This window comes from Ambystoma mexicanum, chromosome 14 (genome assembly GCF_040938575.1).
Source record: "Ambystoma mexicanum isolate Mex_15411 chromosome 14, UKY_AmexF1_1, whole genome shotgun sequence".
NCBI classification, from domain to species: Eukaryota; Metazoa; Chordata; class Amphibia; order Caudata; family Ambystomatidae; genus Ambystoma; species Ambystoma mexicanum.
This window is the reverse complement of record NC_090940.1, coordinates 39,007,494-39,032,378: the sequence shown is the minus strand read 5'-3', so window position 1 is coordinate 39,032,378 and position 24,885 is coordinate 39,007,494. Positions and strand designations below refer to the sequence as shown.

The following is a 24,885-nucleotide window of genomic DNA, read 5'->3' as shown; positions in this document are numbered from 1 at the left end:
GTCTCGCTATGAAATGGGGAGAGGCAATCTATGGGAAAACCCCCAAAATCAACTTCCTGGTAGAAGGAAAGAGCAAAGGTTACGTGTGGCCGAAAGAGCAAGGGACCAGTTGGTGGCTGGCACCAGGGAGTTAAAATTGGGCCCTGCGTACTTTGAGCAAATGTCCCCAGGCAGGAAATCATATCCAGATTTCAACGCACCCCCATTTGAGAGATCTCTTTATATGCAGGTGAGACTGGGGACCCTCCTGGTGGCTAGCTTCACGCACAACTGGAAAGAGTCGAAGACAGATAAATGTGTGTTGTGCGGAGAGGCGATAGAAACAATGACGCCTTTTATGTTGCTGTGTGGGAAAACGAAACATTTGTGGCACACGTATCTGAAGCCTGTGCTGTGGGAAGCCGGAATGAGAGACACCAGATCAGCAATGCTATGTTTAAGACAGAGCGTTTTACCACATGTAGTCTTTGCGGTTGCTAGATCCACCCATAAATCTTGGTTGCTAAAACAGAAGCAAATTAATCTACATACGTAATGTTAAGGCGGATATAAAAATCAGTCAGAGGCTTCAAGCAGGGCTCTCCGAGGTTTAGTGTCCTCAAAGGCTGTTTAATGACACTATGATGAACTTGTACTGTCAAGATTGCTAATTTTGCATATTTAAGGTAGATTTAGGATAATATGATGATTTATACTCCGTTTTATTAACTTAAGAATTTGATGTGTTTCATGTACTGACTTGAAGATTTTATGTCGAATAAAAGTATGTTTACTGACTGAGATCCAATCAAAGAGTTTCAAATAAACATTCCAAGCCCAAGTTCTTAGATATTTCGCTGTAACAAGCTCCCTTGCCCTCGTTCTTCTCTTAGCAATTCTAAATTTCTTGCAACACAACAACCAGGGGCAACAACTCCCTTGTCCTGGTTAATTCTCTTGACAATTCTCCATCTTTATGCTTGGGCCTACTTGGTTCAATTCCCTGCCAAGCATGGTCCTTGGTAAATTGCTCTGGGGTTTCCCTTCTCATGGGGGTGGGTCCCAGACCCCTCATCTTTGTGTCTGGGTTCTATGCGCCCTTTTCTCCCAAGTACCGAGAAAAGGCAGATGGCTCGTGTTACTCTCACAAAGTGGTGGGTATCAGACCCATCTTCCTTGCGTTTGAGTAGTTGGGGCACTTTCCTCCCAAGGACTGCCACGAGGAAGACTTGTGTTGCTTTCGTTTGGTGGCTCCCAGACCCTTAAGCTTCCCTTAAGACAGATCTGGTTCACTTGCCTGCTATGTACTGTGACTATGAAGAGGCTGACTGCACCTTTTTAGTTCCCCACCAGCGAGCCCAAGTGCTCCCCTACCTCTAGGGAGCCTTGCAGTGGGCTCTCGTCCGCCTGTGAACACTGCAGTCTCAATCTTCCTCTGGGCAGCGCTGTCTTCCCTTCATGCGCTTCCTAGACTTCAGGAACAATGAGAGCTTCTCTCCGTCAGCTTGCCTTCTGGTCCTTCCACTCTGTATTGGCCCTGATCCTTCCAGCTCCCCTCTTGGCTTCTGTTTAATACTGTGCTGGGCGGACGTGAAGCACAGTCTCCTCACGCCCACTCCATTTTCCAAACACACGCACCCACAGAGGAATGGAGTCCCAGGAATAGTGAACCTTTCTTTGTTGATCTCCACAGACGTCTGTCCCGGCCTCTAGTAGCCCCCCTCTTCCTCCTGTGTTCCCCATGCGGTCTACCTCTTTCTAGTCCTTAAGGTGGTCCCTCATTAAAGGTGGTAGTTTCAGTTTCTATATACATCTCCCCTTGCTTATCTTTTGTGGGGGAAATATTTCTTCTGATAGCATCTGGGGGTCTTTGAGGTATTCGCTTTGGTCTTCCTCTTGTTAGTACTTCATCTTTCATTCTCCACTGGGATCTCTTCCTCACTTCATCAATACCTTCTGAAGCCCGAATGCTCTTTAATGTACACTTTGGCCAGCCTTCCAGATTCTTGTAGCCAGTCACTGTTTCCATCTACTTCTTGCATCCCTGTCTCCATCCATCCCATCACATCCTTGTGACCCTTGTAGTCTTGACAAGACAAGTACTTCCTATTTGTAACCTCTTTTCCAGCACTGTTACATTGCAGTTTTGGCCAAGGATTATTCTTTGCATTTGCTCTACTGCCTTCGCAGCAGTGGCCTGTTACCCCAGTCCCTGGCTCGCCTTTGAATGTACTTCTCTGCTGGCCTGTTTCTCTCATGTTCCATTAAGTGCACCACCACCTGCTCCCATGGTCCCTTGTACTTCATTGTATCAGTATAGTTACTGTGCATTTTTTGAACATTTCTCTCATTTGCTGTCAGGTGGTCCGCAAGTCTTGCTGAGCATAGACTAGCTTGGATGTGCTTTTTCTGAGATATTCCTTTAGTTCTTCTCATATGGGTTTTGTCTCTTGCTGTTTGAGCTTTTATTTGTACCATGTTGTGCTCCGTGCTCTTTTGTGGATCTTCCTGAACCTCCTTACATGTAACTGACCATACAACATTTCTTCTTATTAACAAGCTCAAATGGTCGTTTACAGAGTGTAGGGATTGTTGCTCTGCTTGGAGATGTTCCATGTAGTCTGCCATTCTTTTGCTTGGTGGACCTATCTTGGCGGAAGAGTGGACTGCTGTCTTGTGCTGGATTTTGGATGTGCAGCTCGGGTCAGAACAGATGTGCCTCTCGGGGTGGAACAGCGGAATGCTGTGTTCTCTGGATGGCGGAGTGCCCGGTTGCTTTGTTTGCTGGACGGCAGAGTGCTGGAGATGTTTCAGGAGCAGAGGCAGCAGAAACAGCAGATTGCTGGGTTTGTTGGATGGCGGATTTCTTATCGACTGATGGCAGATTGCCTTCCCCTTAATGAGGCGGCTTACTGCTTTTAATTTATGGTGCGGCCGACTGCCGTCTGTCTGAGAATAGTCGTCCACAATCCCATAGGGGGCTTCCTTCCCCATGTGAGCCTCCTTGCCTGCACCACACCCAGGGGGACTGTTTTACTGTGGACGCACCGCCCTGGCCCCATGGGAAAGGTCTCTCTCTAGAGGAGAAGGCACGACATCCCCAGATTCGTCACAATACAATCACCATAAGTTCTTTAAATGCATGCAAATGACTTAAACACTACAAGAGGTAACTAAATGAGTGCAGTAAAGATGGAACCATCACAAGTTATTTTTCCTAACTTCAGCAGTCCAATCTCCAAGAAGAGAAGGGTATTGTGCCCACAAATCATAGGCTCCACAATGCTTCTCCACACAATATATCTGTAGGAGGTAAGTTACTTGTGTTGGTGATTGTACAAAAGAAGAGATGCAAAAAGGTTACAAGGTAAGTAGAATAAGTGCTTGTCTTTCAGTTGTTACTACCCAGGTTTGACGACGTTTTATCCTTCCTTTTGGAAGGATAAAAAGAGACTGGTTCTCGATGTTATCCTATGGAGGACAGTGGGGACAAATGTTTGCATGTACTCACCTGCAACTCCGATTTTCCTAGAGGACTGGATGGGTCCACTCAGGGGTGGCTGGAGGTTAGATTTCCCTCTGTTGGTTCCAGTGAGAGGTACCCAGAAGCTCTGGGTGCAAGGATTCTTCCGATCTAGTCCAGATGCAAGATGCAACCATTGCAATGAAGAAATGCAAGATTCACCGGTGCAGGTCTCTTTTCAGGCACTTCACAGGACGGGGGAAGGCGAGTTCCAGCAACAGCCACTGCACACAGACGGCAGGCATCCTTTCAGTCGCGGTTGACAAAGCTTCTCCAGGACAGGATCCCTTGAGACTGGGAGGCTGAAATATGCAATGAAGGTGACTTGTACCACGAGCTGACGATCACCAAAGTTCTGGGTGCAAATACGGAATGGCAACGCTTCTGGCTAAGTAGCCCATGAGAGAGCTGGTCAGTCCATCGGGTGGTCCAGGGGCACTTCCGAAGGTTCAGGACGGCTGGATCCTCAGAAGGTGTTGAGACTAGTTGGTCCCATTAGTGCAAGGGCTGTAACACCATGCAGTGTCTTCGGAGATCACTCAGACCAACAGGGCTTCACTGGGACAGACGCAGGAAGGGATGCCAGGCCTCTTCGGGAGTCGTCATCGGATCTTCAGTCGGCTGCACGTCTACGAGGGATTCATGGCTGCAACGCTGATCTTACGAAATGGCCGCAGTAGTCTTCTTCCTAAATTCCAGTCTGGAAGAAAGTCCAAGCCCCACCAATGGTAAGAATCTGCACCATACAAATAGTCAGTAGTTGTCCAATCAGAGACAACTATTCACCTGGACTCTCCGGCACTGCAGCTTTGGAGTAGGACCAGACAGTCCCACCCACTTCCTGGGTCGGTGTCTGAACACACACACACACACTGACAGACACACACTGACAGACACACACACACACACACACACCCCCCCCCGCCTAGCCCATGAAAGCAGCAGCTTTCCCGGACAAGTTCATGGCCTTATTTGGAATTTCCTGACCTGGCAAGGCAGGAAGAATGCCACAGTACAATATGGTCAAAGAACAAGCACCAATCTCGTGGCATGGCCATTGTAGGGGACTAACCACATTTAGTAGCCATATGCGGTAAATGCAAATGTGCACACTGGAAATAACACAAACATTATAAAAGTATAACTGCTGACACCAGCTGGTCTTTAAGCACATAAAAGCAACCAGAAATCCCAAATGTAAAATGCTAGGGCAATACGAAAGTGTACCCATTGCACTACATTGCAAGGTGCTATATGTAATGTCAAAAAGTGACAAAAATGTAAAATATCTAAAGGCAAACAGTTTCTTAGTACTGATAGTCTGAAGGAATTATCAGTTTCCCCATAACAAATGAGCAAAAAGCTAGGTGAGTCAAGCTCAAGATTTTTACTTCCCCTCAAAAGTCAGAACAGGTTTGAACACAAAGCAAAATGATTGGGGGGGTTCATAGAAACTATGGGGGAAAGTTGCCAAAAGAGAAGAACAAGTTACTTACCTTTGGTAATGTTCTTTCGATTGGATGTTCCTCTGATGTGTATTTCTCAATTTATGATAAATATCTTTCCAGCTCTGCTTCGGAAAAATGTTTCCTCGACAAGGAACGCTGTGTGCAGTCTTGTTGTGCCGATGTCCCTCGAGGGCCTCTGTCTGACTGTCGACGTCATCTTTAGTATAAGTAGCACACGAAGCACCCATTGGCTTCAATTCTGGTTTTCTCCTCCTGTAGAGGAATTGCCAGGCGTACCATAGAGTTTAGGCTCCAAAAAAGCGCAAAGTGTAAAGACACAAATTCTACGGTGGGGTGGGCTGGGAGGTATGATGAGGATAAGTGGGAGGAACATCCAATCGAAAGAACATTACCACAGGTGTAAGTAACTTTTTCTTTGAATGGATTGTATCCTCCCACGTATTCCTCCCAAAGCAGTAATAATTTGGTGGTGGGAGTATGAATTTGACTTTGTCCTTAAATGTTATCATGGACTGAATGAAGGACCGCTTTCCCAAATTGTCCTCCTTGATTGTAAGATGAATCCAAGCAGTAATGTTTCACAAAAGTATGAACAGACGACCAAGTGGCCGCTGCACATATGTCATTTACCGGAACACCTCTCTGAAGAGCAGTAGAGGTTGCCATGACCCTTGTGGAATGTGCTCTCAAACCTTCCGGCGGGTGTTTGCCCACTAACCAGTAACATTCCCCAATAGCCAGGATGACCCATCTGGATAGGGTCTCTTTTGTCACAGCTAAACCCAAATTAGGACCTTTATAGCCAATGAATAATTGGTCATTTTGACAGATTTTGGACATTCTTGATAAGTAAAAGCTGAGAGCCCTTCTTGGGTCCAGCCTATGTAATCTTTCCTCCTCTTTCCAGGATGAGGAGGTGGGTAGAAAGATGGTAAAATAATCTTTTGCGTCAAGTGGAAGTCGGAGACTACCTTTGGTTGAAACGAAGGTTTAACCTTGCGAACAACCTTGTCTTTATAGAAAACAGTGTATGGGGATTTACAGGGAAGTGCCTGCAACTTGCTTAGACTATGGGCTGACGTTATTGCCATTAGCAAAACAGTTTTCATAGTTAACAGTCTTAATGTGCATGAGTGCATTGTCTCAAAAGGAACGCAGGTTAGAAATGTTAACACCAGGTTAAGATCCCATATATAGGGGCTTGAAATGGAATTGGTGGAAATACATTAGTAAGACCCTTTAGGAATTGAACAATCAAAGAGATTTTAAAATATGAATCCTCCTCCGAGCGCTTGAAAATGGACAGCGCTGCCAGGTAACCTTTAATTGCTCCAATCTGGAGCCCCAGATTCACCAAATGTAACAAAAAAGAAAGCACCATAGGTGTATCACAAAGAAAAGGATCCACATTCTTATCCCTGAACCAACTGATGAACTTGTTCCAACGGCAGTGGTACAAAGATTTAGTTGCTGGCCTTCTGGCCGAAAGCAAGATCTCCATTACGTTATCCGGGAGGTCCCAATCCTTATATCCTCAACCTTTCAGAAACCATGTGTGAAGGTTGAGTGTCTTGACCTCTGGAGGGAGAACCCGACCCTCCTCTCGCGAGAGAAGGTCCCCTCTTTGTGGAAGACTCATTGGAGGGCATGTGGACAAGTCCAGAAGGTCCGGGTACCACGTCCTCCTGACCCAATCAGAGGCAATTAGGATCATTGATTTCCCTAATTTTTTCCACATCCTGATAATGTGAAGAATGTTGGGGACTGAAGGAAACTCGTCCCCTCGAGCTCCTTTTGGGGGAAATTCCCTAGAGCAGAACAGTTTGCACTTCCAGTTGACTTGACACTGGTCACGAACAGATCCACTTGCGGGGTACCCCAAAGGGTGAAGATCTCTTGACGGACTTCCTGAGCTAGTTCCCACTCGTGGGAGACTGCTCTGCCTGATCAGAGCGGCCACGCCGTGTCCTCCTCTGCGGATAGGTGAACTGCCAACAGGGAGATTCTTTCTTGAATTGCCCAGAACCAGAGCCGCATTGACTCTGCACAGTGGTAGTGACCCTACACCATCTCTCTTGTTGAGGTAGTACATGGCCACTGTGTTGTCCATCATTATCAAGACATTCTTTCTCCGTACAGAGGGCAGGAATACCTTCAGCGCTAGTCCGATTGCCCTCTGCTCCAAAAGGTTGATGTGTAGTTTGGACTCCGATGGAGACCAACAAACGCTGATTGTCAGATCGTTGGTGTGGGCTTCCCACCACGTGAGCGAGGCATCCGTAACTATGGTTATCTCTAGCCATAATTGCCAAAAGGGTTCTCCCTTCAGAATGTTGTCCTTGCAGGCCCACCACATAAGATCCTGTGCAACTCTGCTTGGAACTTGAAGGTCTGACATCCTACCTGAGAATTGGGACCCTTGAGTCTTGAGAGCCCATTGCAAAGATCTGATTCTCAGGTGAGCCTCTGGCACCAGAAAAATTGAGGATGCCATAAGGCCGTGCAACCTCAAAAAAATCAAAGGCAAGGAGACGCTGGGCACTCTTGAATTTGGTGGCCATCTACAGAATGTGTTGAGCCCTAACCTCGGGTGGCGAGGCTTTGCCCAAGGTTGTATCCAGTACTGTTCCAGTAAACTGGAGTCTTTGTGATCGTATCATGTTGGATATCTTGTAATTGAGGGAGAAGCCCAGTCTGTGGAGAGAGTGGCAGGTTACGCTGAGATGTTCTAGGGCTTGTTCGGGTGAACATGCACTGATCAGCCAATCGTTCAGGTAGGGGTAGATGTGAATCCTCTCTCTCCTGAGACTCGCTGCCACAACCGCCATCATTTGACCAACTGGACCGTCTGGGTGTCACCTACACGAACTATGCAGATGACACCCAGATACTCCTCACTATCACAGGCAACTACCAAGCAGACGTCACCCGGATCAACAAAATATTCTCCATCATTCAGCATGGATGGCCTCTCATGGCCTCTGCTTGAATGATGAGAAGACGGAGCTCCTCATTGTCGGCTCCCCCAGCAACCTAACTAAACTTAATCCCAACTACAACAACATCAGGATCGATAGTCAAACCATCCCCATTGCCAAAAGCGTGAAAACCCTCGGCTTCTACCTTGATGCCAACACTAACCTCTCCAAACAAACCAATATGATCGCCTCGGCCTACACCGGCAACCTCATCAGGGCCAGTAGATCTTTCCTATCACCCAATAGCTGCCTCACTCTTGCCAGAACCCTCATACAATCCAAACTGGACTATTGCAACAGCCTGTACCTAGGTACTAACCAATCCATAATTAACAAATTACAGGTACTTCAAAATAACGCACTGCGCGTAGCCCTCAACATTCCCACGTGAGAGCATATCTCCATTGCTAGGAAATCTTGCAAATGGCTCTCCATAAGCCAGAAAATTGATTTGAAAACCATCTGCCTCACGTACAAGTCACTTAATTACCTAGCCCCACCATATCTAACTAATAAATTCACCATGAAACCAGCCACCAGAACCACTAGATCCTCCAACACTCTATGCTTGACAGTGCCCAGATTCCACAAAAGAGCTGGAGGGGCTACCTTCACAGTACTTGCCTCACAACTCCGGAACACCCTTCCATTCAACATCAAAACTATCAAGTCCTTCCAGATCTTTAGGAAGCATGTTATCAGCTGGCTCCTGAACAAAGAGTAGCACCACTGACACCTGGCTTCACTTCCCTCTGCTCGGTAAACTGCTGTATGTGATACTAAAGTACCACCTAGACATACGTATACACCTCCCACTGCTTAACTACGTCTGTACATTCTATACATGACTGTATATTGAAATTGTATATTCCATATTGTTTAAACATATAACTGTAAATTGTATATTTCACAATTATGTAACCGTCTTCTTTAAGCGCCCTTCTACCTCTGGGTTTGGAGCGCTATACAAATAAATAAAACAAACAAACCTGGTGAAAACCCTCAGGGCGGAGGTCAGCCCGAATAAAGAACTCTAACTTGATCATGAGAACCACCCACCGCAATCCTCAGGTACCTTCTGTGCTTGTGATGGATAGTGTAGGGGAGGAGTGGTCCAAGGGACCCCCCCTGGCCTGCATCTCCACCCCAGGTGAGGGCCATGGCTCATCGGGCGTCCCCTCCTTACCACCAGGGCCCAGGTGGTGGATGGCTCACCTGCTGAAGACATTGCCCGCACGTATTAAATTTAGCTAGGCCTCAGAAACCATTTTTTGTCTGCTAAAGATGGTGTGAGCTCAGCGCGCTGTAGCGCGGCCCCCACCTTCGGAAAGTTTCAGTCCTCCCTGTCTCCGCAGCACCATGGCAGATCCGCTGCAAGCCCGTTCCCACGAACAAGACGGACATGATCTAGCGTAATACATTAACATTGTAACAGTTCACCTTCCGCAGTGTATCACTGCTCCCACAATGACCCGGTCAGCAAGGCCTGGGCGATGGGAAGATCTGTAGAATGGTCATCTGATGAAAGCAGACAGGTACCCAAATATGAATGTAAGAAACCACTTTTAACACATGTATCCTCTCCATACAACCACTCTTACTAAAGAAACCTGTAAAATTGTGTAATTATCGTACATGACACCAGCCGTGAAGGACCCACACCCCTGCAGGGGTGTGCAAATGATAAAAGCATTCCGGGGGATTATTCTTCATATGTATCATTGAAAGCCGCACGCCCCGCGGTCGCGCCACAACTGAACTGATGCTGCTAGGGTACACAAGAAAACAAATGTAACCATACCAAGGGCAAATGTGAAGAGTGTGCGAGAATGCACTCGTCACGCGTGTATGTCTAAGCCCCTCATGTGCCACCCCCGCCACGTACAGTGGCGGGTTACTTTCTATGTACTCCACCAACCCTGATACTACCTCACTTACTGCAAATGTATATGCATATAACTAAATACTGTAGTTGTTAAAACATAGTGTATGAATAAGGTGCTCAGACTGGGTATAATCGAGACACATCCAGCAAAGTTTAAATGCATGTTTCAAAATGATTTGAATAAGTATTATAGAGTGTTCAAATGTTTGTGATGTTTTTACCTAAAATCGGCAACACACGAGGGAGATACCTTTGTGAAATACGTGCAAGGCCATTCCCCCTCCCACCCTGCGAAGGCTGCCAAGACATGAGAGCAGAGGCCCGCGCTGCGCTACTCCGCCTCCCCCAAACAGACTGGAGCCGCTTCAAAGATTTGTAGCCCCCTCTGCAGCACCCAAGGCCGCGGCCCGCCACCTGCATTATTTACAGCACAGCAGTAAACCTCTGCCTGAACACACACTTCCAAAGGCGCCCCCTCGTAAACCCCATAACCCACTGGATCATCTTAGACCTATGGCCCTGTGCAATCAGGACACCCAACACTTTGACAACACACAGCGGCACATCCATAACAACTTCTAACAAGACAGAAAGACCTGTACCGCCCGTCCCAGGCCCTGAAGCTTAGCACCTCGACCTATGGCCCCGGTCAACAGGACACTGGTAACCATGTCCTGACGTATTACCGCCAGACCCCTCACAAGGTACATTCCTCCTGTGTTGCATTAACTTGTAGAATAACCTATTGGAAGATTTACTAAAGAAGATAATATTGCAATGACTGAATGACTGCGGTGTGCAAGGCCTAGGGCAAATAAGTCAGGAAAAGACATTCATCTCTGACACTGGCCGCGATGGCACAACAACACCGCCCGGATGAACTCAGCCAACCTGCCAGGCCCAGCCCAACCCACGAGGATGACTAGTGACGTCTTCCAGCCAAAGCCAACCGCATCGCAGCAGCACCTATAGTTAGTCATCGCCACCCAATCCCATCGAACTTGTGCCCCCTATAGTGTGTAGGTTCTTATGACGTTTTTTTGTAAATATATACGCCTGTCTTTGCTATTGTCAGACAGAGCGCTCTCGGAGTTTGCAGAGTTCTTTGCATGCCATATCCTCATTGATAAACTCCCATTTAAGCTCACCCGCACTCTGTCTTGGCCTTATTCCCGATTTGGGAGAGTCCTTCATTGTCTCTCATTGTGGAGAGGATCGTGCTGGTTGGGGACGCTTGCCTTCAATAGGTACATGAAAGTAAGCATCCTGAAGGTCCAATGATATCATCCAGTCTTGGGGTTGGAGGGCCTGAACGATCTGAGAAAACAACTTGTCCTTCCTGAAGAACTTGTTCAAGATGGTCTCAATCCTCCATCCTTCTTGGGAATTAGAAAGTACGGCGAGTACCAACCATTGTTTCTCTCCGCCACAGGTACAATAGCACCTTTCTCTAGCAGGGTCAAAATCTCCTGCACAAGAATCGGATCTGAAATTTTGAAGGAGCTGTTCCCCGGTGGAAGATCCTGGGCCTTTTCAGAAAAAGAAGGCAGTAACCCTGGGCTACCGTTTCCAGTGCCCAAGCATCCGAATTAATGCACCGCCATTCTTTCAGATGCTGCGAAAGTCTGCCTCCCAGAAGAGTCTTGTGGGTTAAGGCCTCAAAGTGGTTTTGAGGCAGCTGAAGCAGTGTCTGAGGGTAAAGCTGCCGCTGCTTGGGCTGACTCAGAACCTCTCACTTGTCCACCTGGAGGAAATCTTCTCCGACCTCTGATTTATAACTGGCCTATCCTCTCCCTCTTCCAACTAAGTAGAATCGAAAGGTCCTACCCCTCCAAGAGGACGTACCGGCTAGGAATGTTTAGGCTGTCTAATGGCGGCACTAAGAGTTAGCCGCCGCTTTTGAGGTCTGCAGCTTTTCCAGACTTTCATCAGCCTTGCTTCCAAACAGCCTCAAGCCGCCAAAGGGGCATTTGAGAAGTCTAGATTGTACATACTGTGCAAATCCCCACTTCAACCACGCAAATCTGCGCGGCACAGTGCTAGTTGCTATGGACCGGCTAATGCTATCAGCAGTATCCAGACCTGACTGGAGGCATTCACACATTGCCTCCTTACCATCCTTGATGATAGCCAGGAAGCCGTCTCTTTCTTCTCCTTCTGGGATGTGGTCAGCCGCCATAGCTACGCAGTCCCACAGGGTAAATGTGAATTTTGACAAGGCACAAGTTGTGTTTGCTGATTTTAAAGTCATACTTCCACCAGTAAATATTCAGAAGCATCTGGTTTGCCAAATTCGCTTCAGTGGTGTTCTGACTACATGTTCGGGCCGCAATTGATTTATGCTTTAGTGGACCTGTTTCAGACCGAATGCGGACTACATCTACCTACCTGATCATACGTGTACACTTAGGTAAGGCCACATTATAGAATTCATCCATACCTATATAGCGCGTGCGTTATATGCACAGGCCACTGGAGCAGGACTTCATTATATATCTGCATGGCGGAGTACAGGGATATTAACTGGATTATCGTATTTACTTATAGGCACATGGAAATGATGATTGAATACTGCTGTGGACTACTTGCAGCCGAGGTTTACTGAACTACTGGAATACCCTTGATTTATTATTTCACGAATTAAGAAGTATTAGGGAAGAAGAACACTTGTTTGTTACTGATTATTGGGCTCCATCCCTACACTTTCAGCTTAGTAATCACTATCTTCCGGTTCAGTATACAGGATTGGCAGGGAGAATAATTCAACGTGCATGGGGCACCTAAAGAGAGGGTTTTAATCCTTTAACCTAACCATAAAATCCCTTTCATATCACCTTTGGTTCACCACGGTATCAAATGAGCACTCTGTACACTTTCAATACTGTGGTTATAGTTATCAGGGACCACTCTTGGACTGTCTTTTAATACACATTGCATTGGGATCTACGATGGATCAGATCTAATCTCACGTAATTTCTTTTAAACATAAGTTATTTATGTATTTCTATTTTCTGTACTGGAATATCAGTTATTTTGCTTACCAAATCATTGGAGATATTTCCTTTTTTAAAGTGTCAATTGCTCTTGAAGAAGGGGAACAATATCCCCGAAACGCATTGAGCATGAACTTTGTATGCTGGCCTCCTCGAGGAATTACTTTCGAATAAAATACTTTTTGAAGATTTCATCATTGAAATTATGCAATTGATGATTTCTTAATTTTACGCACAGAATTGAAAGCGTTCGGCTGTTTGCAGTACCTGGGAGTGCAGGGGACGGGAGGGTCTATAGATTGGACGATTAGCTTTGCGATTCATCTTAAACATCCGGAGGGTCCAGCATCCACTACGTTGGGGGTGGCCCCCTTCCTGTGGATAACCCCACGGTCTGTCTCCAAGGTTAGGGACTTTGTCACCATGTAGATAGCCTGAAAGCTATGCTGGGAAGCATGAAGGATGACTAGTAACAGAAGGGATGAGAAGCTTGAAAGCAGACTAGAACCTGAGGGGCCCTTAGAAACCCAAAAGATCCCTTAAGCATGAAAAGGCGCTTGGAATGCTGAAAGGTGCGCGTTCCTGAGAAGGAGTGATGAGAGTGAAAGGATTTGGAAAGATATTGCGAAACAAACTAGAGACTGGCAATCCGAATAAAGGAGTAAAGTGCGTCAAAAGCAGCCTCTGAGAACACACAATGTGGATGGAGTGAGGATAAACAGAACTATATGTAAGAACGTGTGTGATTAATGTCACTCTGCCACACCAGCCCGGGACCATGTAATCACCCACACAGTCAGCGCTACTTACGATGCTGTTCCTCAGCTACTGCCACGACTGCTCTGAGGATCCGGATTCCCTCCTGTATGACCTGCAGCTCCACGTTGCTCTCGGGCTTCCTCCGCTCAGCTTCTCTAAGGTGATTCATGATTCCGGGGGCCAGGCAGCGGATATACGGAGAAGACACAGCTTGGTTTGGGTGCTGGAAGAGGGAGAGCAGCAACTGATAGCTCTTGGCCTGCACCTGATGGAGGAAATCACAAGGTTAACCACATGCCCCAAAATATGGAACTCAACAAGTGAGCCCCAGAAAGCGTGCTGCAGCCAAACATCTGCCAGGCACTTACTGATATAAGTGCTTCATTTCTAACTGCATAGCAGCACTAGATGAGATCATGTGTTCACTCATGTCAGGGTCTTGGTGAAGGAAACCTCAGAAGAAAGGCCATACTGCCGAGTGACCCATTACAGAACTATTGCATCGGATGTAGGTCTATTGATCAAAAAAACTAGTTGCACTTCATTTTCTCAAATTTGTTTGAATGATTGCTTTACATCAGAATGCAGGTGAGACGCACCAAACAGCCCCCCAATGCCACTCACCACCAGTATTACCTAACCCAAATTCAGCAAGATAGCTCTGACACCAGGGTTAACCCATCTTTGTAAAGGTTCATTTTTTCAAACAAAGCACAATTAGTCAGTTTGTTGGAGGTACATCCAATGAACTTCTGCTAGGTCGACAGACAAGGGGGTCTACCATACCCTAAATCTTCACACTCGCCCGCTCAAATCTGCATTGCTGCCCAATAAATTCTGTTCATTTCCCTTAAACTTTTTCAGCCTTGCTTGACACCACACCTCTTTCTAGACCACTTGTGAGTTGTCACAGGCCTTTGAATCCCCCCTCTTTGTAACCCACTTTCGCCTTCTCTTTCCCACCAGTTTTCCACTCACACAAAGGCTTATATTGGTACTGCCATCACCCTGGGATCATTTCTTCCATGCACGTCCCTTCCAGGTGGCAGCCTGCGATTGAGAACAATGGTTGTATTCATTTGAAATAAGTGCTGATGATGGCTGTCCAATGTGCATATGGGGAAGTGGGGGGTATTCTGGTTCGATCATTTGTGTCATACATGATAGATCTCAAAACAGAGTCGAACATGTTCACATTGCACTGGATCCAATCTATATTCAGGACCCCGATGTGAAATAAATTAACGTGTTACACAAGTCAGGGCTATGGCTTTATATCAGGAATTCCCTACACATGGGAGGGCACGCTCGGCAATTCTAATGTTATCAAACACAGTTTGTTATTCCTAATCTCTGTCAAATAACTGCACACTCACTGCAGGGTCTTTGGACTCCAGGCCCGTTCGGAACTTCTCGATGCACTGCTGCTGAAGGCACTGTACGGCGGTTACTTCGGGATTCACTGATAAAAGAAAGACGACCATAGCGGTGAGCAGGCCTACGTGTGCTGCTTCCTGCTGGAGTTCACCTGCCAAACAGAGAGCATGTCATTACAATCCTGGAAGCATGGAACAAGGTTGGGCGCAGTGTGCGCCATGCTTAGGTGCACTGGCAGGACTGCCGGGCACTTGCATTCCTAAGCATCTGTGAACAGGCTACTGACAGGATGTCCTATATAGAACTCCCCACAACACTTCAGTGTCAATGGACCATATTGTAATGGTCAAGACAGTGAAGTACAAAATGGAAGAGTTGTCTAACCAGCATAAAAACCAACAATACATACAAAGGCTTAAAAGGAGGCGCATTGTTTTCAGACATGTAATTTGGTTTACTTTTAATGTTTGTGCTATATTTGTAAATCAAAAACCCTACAAGACTTTTGCAATTTTGTGTAATGCTTTTAGGTGACTAAAGCCAACCATTTTGTGAGCTGGACTTCAATGCATGCAAGAAGCTGTGACATTAAAAGAGGGACTTGTTGGGAAAAATTTTCTTTTTGTTGCTTTCCTTCCAAAGACATCTATTAAACCCCCCAACTTTTTGCTGTTTTGAACCTATCCCAACTTTTGGAGGCAAGTGAAAGCGCATCTCTTTTGGAAGCACTGTTCAGTCCCTATGGCTATCCGTGCAGAGGAACTCTGTCCTCCATTGTGCAATTCCTTGTTTGTTTTGCAATGCACATTCAACTTACAGTGAAGTGCATTAGGGGTAGTTTGTGTCCATATCACTTTGTAGTTACTTGCATGTTGTGTCCAAGATAGGCTGGTGGGAGCGGTTTCTTTCCTCAAGTGTTTTTCCTTAGATTCTCGCATGCACTTTCGCATTTTACTACATAATGCCACTCTAAAATGGGCACGCTATGAACTTTCTCCATGTCCTTTGGCCATCTTGTCTTTTGGCCTCCTTTGTGCACTCTCGGGACAGATATGGCACATATGGTAATTCCTTTCCTGGACAAACCCTCATCTTTACCAGCAAAGCATTGCAGTCCCAACATTCCGCCACAAACCCAGACTGACTGCCGGATCCCAATCCACACCAAAATGTGTCTGTTGCTAGGCAGATGGGGTGAACGTTGCGGTCCAGGATTGGCTGTCTCGAGGGCGATTCCAGCTTGATTCCTGTATAAAAGAAGGACTTTTGCAGCCATTCAGCGCATAGTGTTTGGAGACGAGGCCCCTACAAAGAGGAGCATCTTATTGAAGACACAGAACTCGTTGCAGCCATCCAGCATGATTTTCAGCCATCCCGGCAAAGTCCTGCCCCTTAGCTGACCTTCAGACAGTCTTCATCACTGCTTCAACCCCTGGAGTGGTGGAAACAACCAGTCTCACCCAGTGCTCGAGGATCCTGCCCTTGGAAGCCTTCACGTGTCCCCGAACCATCCTGTGGGTTAACCAGCTTTCTTGTGGGCTACCTTGCTGCATTGGTCACCATCCAGAGATCGGACTTGGACTCTGCAGACCCTTGACTTGTGAAACAAGAGGCCCCCGCCTGCAGTTGCAGCTCTCCAGCATGAAGGGGGGACTTGCAGGAGCAGTTTGTTTTGGCCAGGAGGGCAGACTTCCACCATTTCTTCAGAGTGGCCATCGCTGATCCCTCCTGCACCGTGTCCTGGGGTTCTCAGAGGTAGTTGACAACATTGTGGTCCTTTCTTCAATATGCTAGAATTGTCCAGCTGCCCAATGCCAGGAACCATCTCACCAGAGCACCGAAATGCTGACTAGCCATACCTAAATCCGAAAGTGATTTGTGCACTAGTGATCCCTAGACCACTCGCAAACAGAAACCCAGTACTGGGTCACAGCGATTTTAGGAACCTCTGAAGTGGTCTGTGAGCGAATCGGGATACAGGAGTGAGTGAGCGTACCTATTTATACCCCCACCCCACCCACCTCCACAGGGTTTAGCAGGCGAAGGTCCTTGACCAAACTCTGCTTTGCCCGACAGTGATTCTGGAGTTCTGATCAAGAATCTTCCCCTGGGCTTCCCTTAAAATGGTTGGATTGGGAGAGGGTCTAACATGGCTATTCGACTTTTGAAACACTTACAAACTGCCTGTTGGCTTTGCCAACACCTGGTTCAGACTACATTAAAGACTTGTAGCCTCCTGTAAAGAGCTCTACTGGGACCTGTGAGTATAAGGCCACTAGGCCCCATCTCCTTTAGCAAGGGACAGACTTGTAAAAGAGTGGAACCTTATAATAACAAGGGTGTGTATTGTGTTTGAACTCCTTTTTCCTTACATATCACTTCTCTAAATTGGTTATTACTTACCATCACAGTGTTCCAACTGTGTTAAAAAGTAAAGTGTTAGTGGTCTATAGACAGAGCACCCCAAAAGTGAATGGATACATGTTATCAATGAATCTTTTAGGGTGGCTTGCCTGTAGTTTTTAATTGCTAAGAGGTGTCCATGGTCTAAATAAATGAATGTGTTTGTATACAGTCTGCTTAACCTGTGTTATTAAGAGTGCTCAGTGTGTGCTTAACTGAACCCTTCACCACTCTTGCGCCCTTCTAAGCCTTTCTCCTCAGTCACACTACCTTGATAGAGTTTGGCTAGATATTACAGTCTATACCTGTTCACCAGAATAGGGTGGCCTCTCAGAATCTGTATACAGGGCCGATTGTGAAAGTCCATCTTAGGCTTTAGACTCATCATAGCACCTGGCAAAGCTGCTTCTCACTCCCCACAGTGTCACATACTGTGAGGGGTCAGAAATGCGAGGCGGACAACTTGATGGGATGAATTGGAGTAATGGTTTTCTGACATAAGGGGCAGGTATTGACAAGTCTTTATGTCAGCATAAATCCCAGGCCAATAGAATCTATTTATAATTTGTGCTCAAGTTTTTGCAGATCCTAAATACACCCTGTGAAATGAGAATGAGCTATTTCCAGAACAATATTTGTATGGCTTTTAGGTACTACAATTTGTGATCGGGGTATGCCTGCCAGCCAGCCAGCCCTACATGTCCTCTAAGTAACAATGACTTTAGAAAAAAATAAATATGGTCCGGTCTTTTTCCCGCCTTCATCCTCTGATATTACATGAATGAATGGTACTGCTACCAAAGGATCATTTCTTTCAGCAAAAGCCAAGTCAGGGCTACTCTCTTCATCAACAATGGGGTTCATGATGGGTTACACAGGAGGTTCTATATCTGCGTTGCCAAAACCCTGATTTCCTCTCAGTTTGGTCACTGTTTTTGACTACTTGTGGTTTTGGAAACTGAGCCTTTTTCAATATTCCTTGAGCTATTCTTTCTCCAGTCTTGACTTGATAAGCTTTCTTACCATTATTTTATATTCATATTTTGATATCTCCACTATAGTCAGGATCAATGACTCCTGCCAATACGTCTAAGCCACAGTGCCAGGCGACGCCTGACTTAGAGGAGAGTCCGACATAGGTGCCAGTGGGAGGAATACAAATTAAATCGGTGGATACCAATGCTCTGTCTCCAGGTAAAATTAATTATCCTCTACTATTATAAATATCAAATCCTATAGACTGTTCCGTAGCAATGGTTGGATCAGAGGCTCTTTTACTAAGTTTCTCAAATTTAAGGGTCCCCCAATTTGTTTCAATTGACCCCAATCCCACACATGACGCCATAATATGAGGGGTCAGAAATTCGAGGCGGACAATTTGATAAGGGTTTTTCACAAGTGGCCATTTCATAAAATTATAAGGGTGTAGCAAACGCCTTGCTTTCCCTAACCTAACAAGAATTTCCCTGCCTGTAAAACTAAGACTAAAGGAAAACACTAACATCAAAAAGTATCCGGGAGGCGTGGCCAGGCGGCAACCATGCGGACGTGCCTCCTCTGAGCTCCGGTCTGCAGCGCCCAAGTCAGCCGTTTTAACCCCCTCAAAGGAAGAATTTCGGCCCCATGCGAAAACTGAACTGAGATGACATGCGGAGGGACCTGCTGCCGAATTATTGAAGGGGAAGACTCGGGATTTATGCACTTTTAGAGCCGTGGTTCCTGGCACTGGGAAACCCAAGATGGCGGATCGCGCCTTTTTCAGCAATCCCTGTGGGGAGACGGAGCGCCCCTGCGGCGGCAACAGACCCAAGGCGCCGAAGGCGGAACAGACACACGAGCGACGCTGAGCCCGGCAGAAGTGCCCTGTGGAGAGCGAGGTCCGAAGCGATCAAAACCGAGTGTCATCGGAGGTGGTGGAGCTACGTATGGAGCGCTCACAGTCTCCCTAACCCAGCCATCCGACTATCCCTGCGGCAGCGACTCTGAGTCCCCCTGCGAGCCCCGCCCGGAACAGCTCGCCTTGGCTGGAGGACGGCGGCGCCCGGGGGAGGTCCCATCTACGACCTCACAGCGCAGCTGACTCTCCGGCTACTCGAGCCCTAGAACGGATGGGCTTCCCTCGCCGGGTCCCCGCCCCCCCCTGCAGCACCGGAGAGCGGACCCGGCCGGCCCCTGAAAACCAGGCCCTGGAGGACGACGGCGCCCGGGGGAGATCCCATCTACGACCTCACAGCATAGCTGACTCCCCGACTACTCGAGCCTTAGAACGGACGGGCTTCCCTCGCTGGGTCCCCAGCCCCCCCCTGCAGCGCTGGAGAGCGGACCCGGCCGGCCCCTTGAAACCGGACCCCGGGTCCCGACAGGAAAACCAGACCGGGCTACAGTTGATCCTCCCTGCGGGTGAGTCCCCCGCCTCCTGGCCCCTTCGGGAGCGCTGTGTTCACTCACCCGCGCTGCCCCCCCATGGGAGCGATGCTCGGGGCTGTGCGGCAGAGGGGCCTTCTGGGGACCTCTGCTGCAAGTTGCCGCTCTTCTCAGCCCACCCCACAAGGGTCCGTGGAGAGTGACCCTGATCATCCCACCGGCCCGGCGGATTTACAGCACTATGAGGCCACTCTGCTCCATGACCGCGTGACTACGGGATCAGACAGCAAGCTAATCAGGTACTGAAAGCAAAGGGGTCACGAACAAACACGCCAGAGGGTCCTGAAATTACCCTAAAAGGAGCCGTAGAGCCGGGAGAAGGGGCCACTGTTAAGGAGAAACTCTTAGGGAGGGCCCAAGCGCCCTGGTATACTCCGCTTGATTTATAGCTGCATTGGGACACAACAAGTTTTAGAAGCTCATAACAATACCAAAGCACGGGCTGAGTGCTCTTACATACTCTTCTCCTCAGGAACTTGGGGTCTCCACGTGAAGCCAATCAGGCGCAATCTACAGCACCCTGGGGATGCCCAAATCTGGGACTAGGCAGAAAACACGCAGTATACAAGCCTACTTATCACCTCAACCAAGAGACCCATCCACTTTCCCTGCTCTAACTACGGAGCTGAATTCCAATATGGCTGTGTCCAGGGAGGATCTGGAGAATATGTTCAAGTCCCTTAAACAAGATATCACCCAGGAAATAAAGAAGGAGATTAAAACCTCCAAGGACTCTTTGGCCCAGTCACTTGCAGATCTGACCTCTCATCTTGGAGGCCTGGAATCCAGGGTCAATGATCTAGAAAATGTCACCTGCGTTCAATCCCATGACAATCATGCCCTGGCAGGAAGAGTAAAGATTATCAAAGAACATCTGGAGGACATCTGGGCAAAACAAGCCGATCTTGAAAACCGGTCGAGACGAAACAACATTCGCCTGCGTGGAGTTCCCCGGAAGATCCCCGACCGAGACCTAGCGGAATACGTCGAGACATTCTTCAGAACCCTCTTAGAGCTGCCACCGAATGAGGAACTAAAATTGGACAGAACACACCGGGTATATTCCTCGGCCCAGTTGAAGAAGAATCTGCCTCCAGATGTACTTACCCGAGTGCATTTCTACCACCAGAAAGAAGACATCATGGCAGCAGCAAGGAACTCAGACTCAATCCGATTTCAGAGCACTGAGATACATCTATTCCAGGACCTTGCCCCATACACCCTGGCCCGCAGACGGCGCCTGCACAGAGTGACAGCCTGGTTGAGGGATCAGAGGATCCAGTATCGTTGGGGGTTTCCCTGCAAACTCATATTCGATCTCAACAATCAACACCACATAATATCCACCGAGGAGGAAGCGAAAAGCTTGATGGAAGAGACTTCTGACGGGGTGGACCGCAGCCCACGGCCCCCGGTGGACGATGAGCCCACCTCTCGCCCTGCTCCAAAGTCTAGGAGGGGAAGATCCCGCCGTAGGCCGGGGAATGCGACAGCCCCTAATGACGAATCAGATCTGAGGAAGACATTGAAAACCCCTGGCGGGGCCCCTTCACCGGCGTCCTCGGAGGAGAAGAGTTGGGCAGAGATCTGTACAGGCTGAAGGTGAGAGCAACTTTTTAACCTCACCAGAAGAAAGGATCCCTGCGAGGATACCAACTATCCCCCCGCCGGGACCCGAGGCGGGAGCCCAGCTGTGAGAGTGTGGCACATACCTCCCAACTAAGTTCTCCCCTATGCTTTGATATGTTACTCCCAACAAAGTTCTCCCCCACGCACTGATATGTTACTCTCCCCTTGTTTCACCCCTCCATGCTGGGTCTCATTGAAGGCCCTCAAGCAGTTTGTTACCTGCAAATAACGATCAACTCTCCCATGTTAAACCCCAGTTTAACCACAGTAGTTACCTGCTACCCCTGAGCCTTAAGTTTAAATGTAGTTTGGGTTCTGAAATTCCCTATTTGCAACTGACTTGGGCGCCAGACTGGATGGCGCCCGACAAAGATATTACTCAGGTCAACGTACCTTGGGGACTCCGATCATCGCAGTTCTTGATGGAAATGACAAACTTATTTGCTGCCATAGACCCTTTTTATACGTTTTTTATTGAGTTTCTTATATTTTGTTCCCACCCGCTGCTATCAGAGAAGGTTTATGTTCTGACCCACCACGGCCCTCACCCCGGTTGGACCTCTGTGCCCCACTCAAGGAAATGCATTCGTCCGGTGATGGCCGGAAGTTTCATATTACCCACGGAACCTGAGCGACTGAGTCATGGCAACCCCTAGCTATAAATTTATCTCACTTAACATGCAGGGTCTGAATTCCTCCCTGAAGCGAAAAGCACTTCTCCATAGATTGAAGTCTTTAAACGCCTCCTTCCTGTTTCTTCAAGAGACACACCTGTGTCCAGCGGACGAATTCCGCCTGAATGACAGAAATTATCCCATTAGATTTTTTGCATCGAGCGGCCTGAAAAAGGGTGGGGTTGCCATCTTGGTGCGCAAAGGGATCTCTTTCAAAACTAACGGACAGTTTCGGGATGAAGATGGGAGGTTCCTACTGGTTAACGCTACACTAGATAGCCGCAAGGTCACTCTAGTCTCCATCTATGGCCCGAACTCTAATCAAAGTCAGTTCTTCGCGAAGTTGTCCAAAGCCTTATTCGACCACGCTGAGGGGGAGGTAATCATAGGAGGGGATTTTAATGCAGTAATCAACCCCATGGCTGACAAAACACTACCCCCCACAGTAAACGATGGTAACAACTTCAAGGCCCTCACCTCTATACTTAGAGAACATTCCCTGATCGAGGTATGGAGATACCTTCACCAAGATGAAAGAAATTACACGTACTTCTCACCAGTACATGGCGGGTTCTCAAGACTCGACATGTTCATGATAGCCGACTCATTGATCCCAAATGTGTTAGAAGCAGAGATCCTCCCAGAGGCACTAGCGGATCACTCCCCGGTCCTATTATCTATCTCACCCCCTCAAGTCACCCCTCCCATGAAACCTCCCTGGAGGCTAAATGACTTCCTACTAGATGACCCAATAATTCGGGCCCACATAAAGGAAACTATAGAGCTATACTATAGCGAGAATAGCACGGGAGATGTTAGTTTGGGGACTTTCTGGGATGCAGGGAAGGCGGTATTCAGGGGCCACCTAATAGATCAGGCTGCGCAACGGGGGAGATCCAGGAAATTGTTGCGAGAGCAATTAGAGGAGGAAGTTCTCAGACTGGAAGGGCTGCATAGGAGGAAACCCACTCGGCGCACATTAAGGGACTTGAGGGTGGCCAAGAAAGCGCTGGAGGCACACCACGTGGGGAGGGCGGCCTATGGCATGATGCACACTAAACAATTTTTTTACACAAAAGGGAACAAAGCAAACAGGCTATTAGCAGCCAAAATAGGGAAGCAGACTAAACAAAATAGAATAGACTTCTTAAGAGACAAGACAGGTAGAGGCAAATTTTTAGAGGAGGGTAAATGTCACATCATAAAAGACTATTTCACGGAACTCGCTACCCCGCACATAGGGAACCCGGTCCTCATTAAGGAGTTCATAGACAAAGCGGAGCTCCCACAAATACCCCGATCTCTGAAGGATACCTTAGAAGCTCCAATAACGGGGGAAGAAATAGAAGCAGTCATCAAATCCCTCCCCAATGGGAAGGCCCCGGGCCCAGATGGGTTCACAAACAAATTCTATAAAACCTTCGTGAAGGAACTCACACCGCATCTAACCACTTTATTTAATACCCTGTGGGAATTGGGATCAGTCACCACATCCATGGCTGAATCATTTACCACCCTAATACTAAAACCTGGAAAAGACCCAGCTGATTGCACCTCCTATTGGCCCATAGCTTTGCTTAATACCGACGGTAAAATCTTCAGCAAAATCATAGCGCGCCGTCTGGGGGAAGTATTACCTAAGTTAATAGATCGAGACCAGACGGGTTTCATCCAGGGTAGATCGGCCCATGACAATATCAGAAGAGCAATTGATCTGATAGCCCTTGCCCCCTCTATCCCAGCTCCTCTCTCCCGACTGTCATTAGATGCCCATCGCGCCTTTGACAGCATGTCATGCAATTACCTACACTCGGTCCTGAAGGGGTTTGGGTTTAGCCCGCATTTCTCCAAGCTGATACTAGCCAACTTCCAGATCCCCACCACCCAGGTTCGAGTCAACGCCCATTGGACGCCGCGGATACCTCTTGGCAGAGGGACCAGGCAGGCCTGTCCCCTATCGCCGTTGGTGTTTGCGCTTGCAATGGAACCACTAGCCCAACATATCCGCCTACACTCTGAAATCCAAGGGTTCAAACTAAAAGATCAGACTCACAAAGTGGCCTTATACGCAGACGATGTGCTCTGCTTTCTGCGAGAGGCCCAGACCTCAGTCCCTCCGCTCATGGCTCTGCTGGATAAATTTGAGCAGACCTTGGGCTTCTCAATAAACGCGGCCAAATCAAAGGGGCTGAACCTGTCCGAAACCCCCGAGGTGTTAAACGCCTTACAGAACAAATTCTCCCTCAGCTGGGAGACCGCCAAAATAACATACTTGGGAGTGCACTTGACTGCAAGTTACTCTGGACTGGTGAAAGCCAATATTCCCCCACTATTTAAAGAAGCTAAGGAATCACTACTAAAATGGGGCCCCCAGGAAATTTCCTGGCTGGGGCGAATGTCAGCTGTTAAAATGACCCTATTACCCCGCCTTCTCTATGTTTTTCAGGCGCTTCCAGTCTATATCCCAGAGCGAGACCTACAAGACCTTCAGAAAGCCATATGCCAATTTATCTGGCAGGGTAAAACACCTAGAATCCAGCGCAAGATCCTCATTAGAAGTAGACAGCTTGGCGGACTAGGGCTCCGGTCTACGGTAAGATACTATCGTGCATCTCAGATAGCCCCTATCCTGACATGGGCGCTCCAAGAGGACCCCCCTAAATGGCGAGATATAGAACAGACACTCACTGCGACCCCCCCTATCTCATCTCCCTTTCCTGCCACGGGAAGCGCGAGCTTCCCAATTTCCACTCCTCCCAACCACGTGCGCCTCACTCAGATGCTGGGACAGA

General features: G+C 47.8%; 1 protein-coding gene across 6 annotated transcripts in view; it reads right to left on the bottom strand.

The window, feature by feature from the left end:
- HEATR5A (HEAT repeat containing 5A) overlaps positions 1–24,885 on the bottom strand; it is a 704,366-nt gene that overhangs the window by 25,933 nt on the left and 653,548 nt on the right. For all 6 annotated transcript variants that reach the window (XM_069638471.1, XM_069638476.1, XM_069638475.1 and 3 more), the window contains 2 exons: positions 14,963–15,114; positions 13,638–13,851 (listed from right to left, as the gene is read on the bottom strand). In XM_069638471.1, the coding sequence (XP_069494572.1) occupies positions 13,638–13,851; positions 14,963–15,114 (366 nt within the window). The remainder of the gene's footprint in view (positions 1–13,637; positions 13,852–14,962; positions 15,115–24,885) is intronic.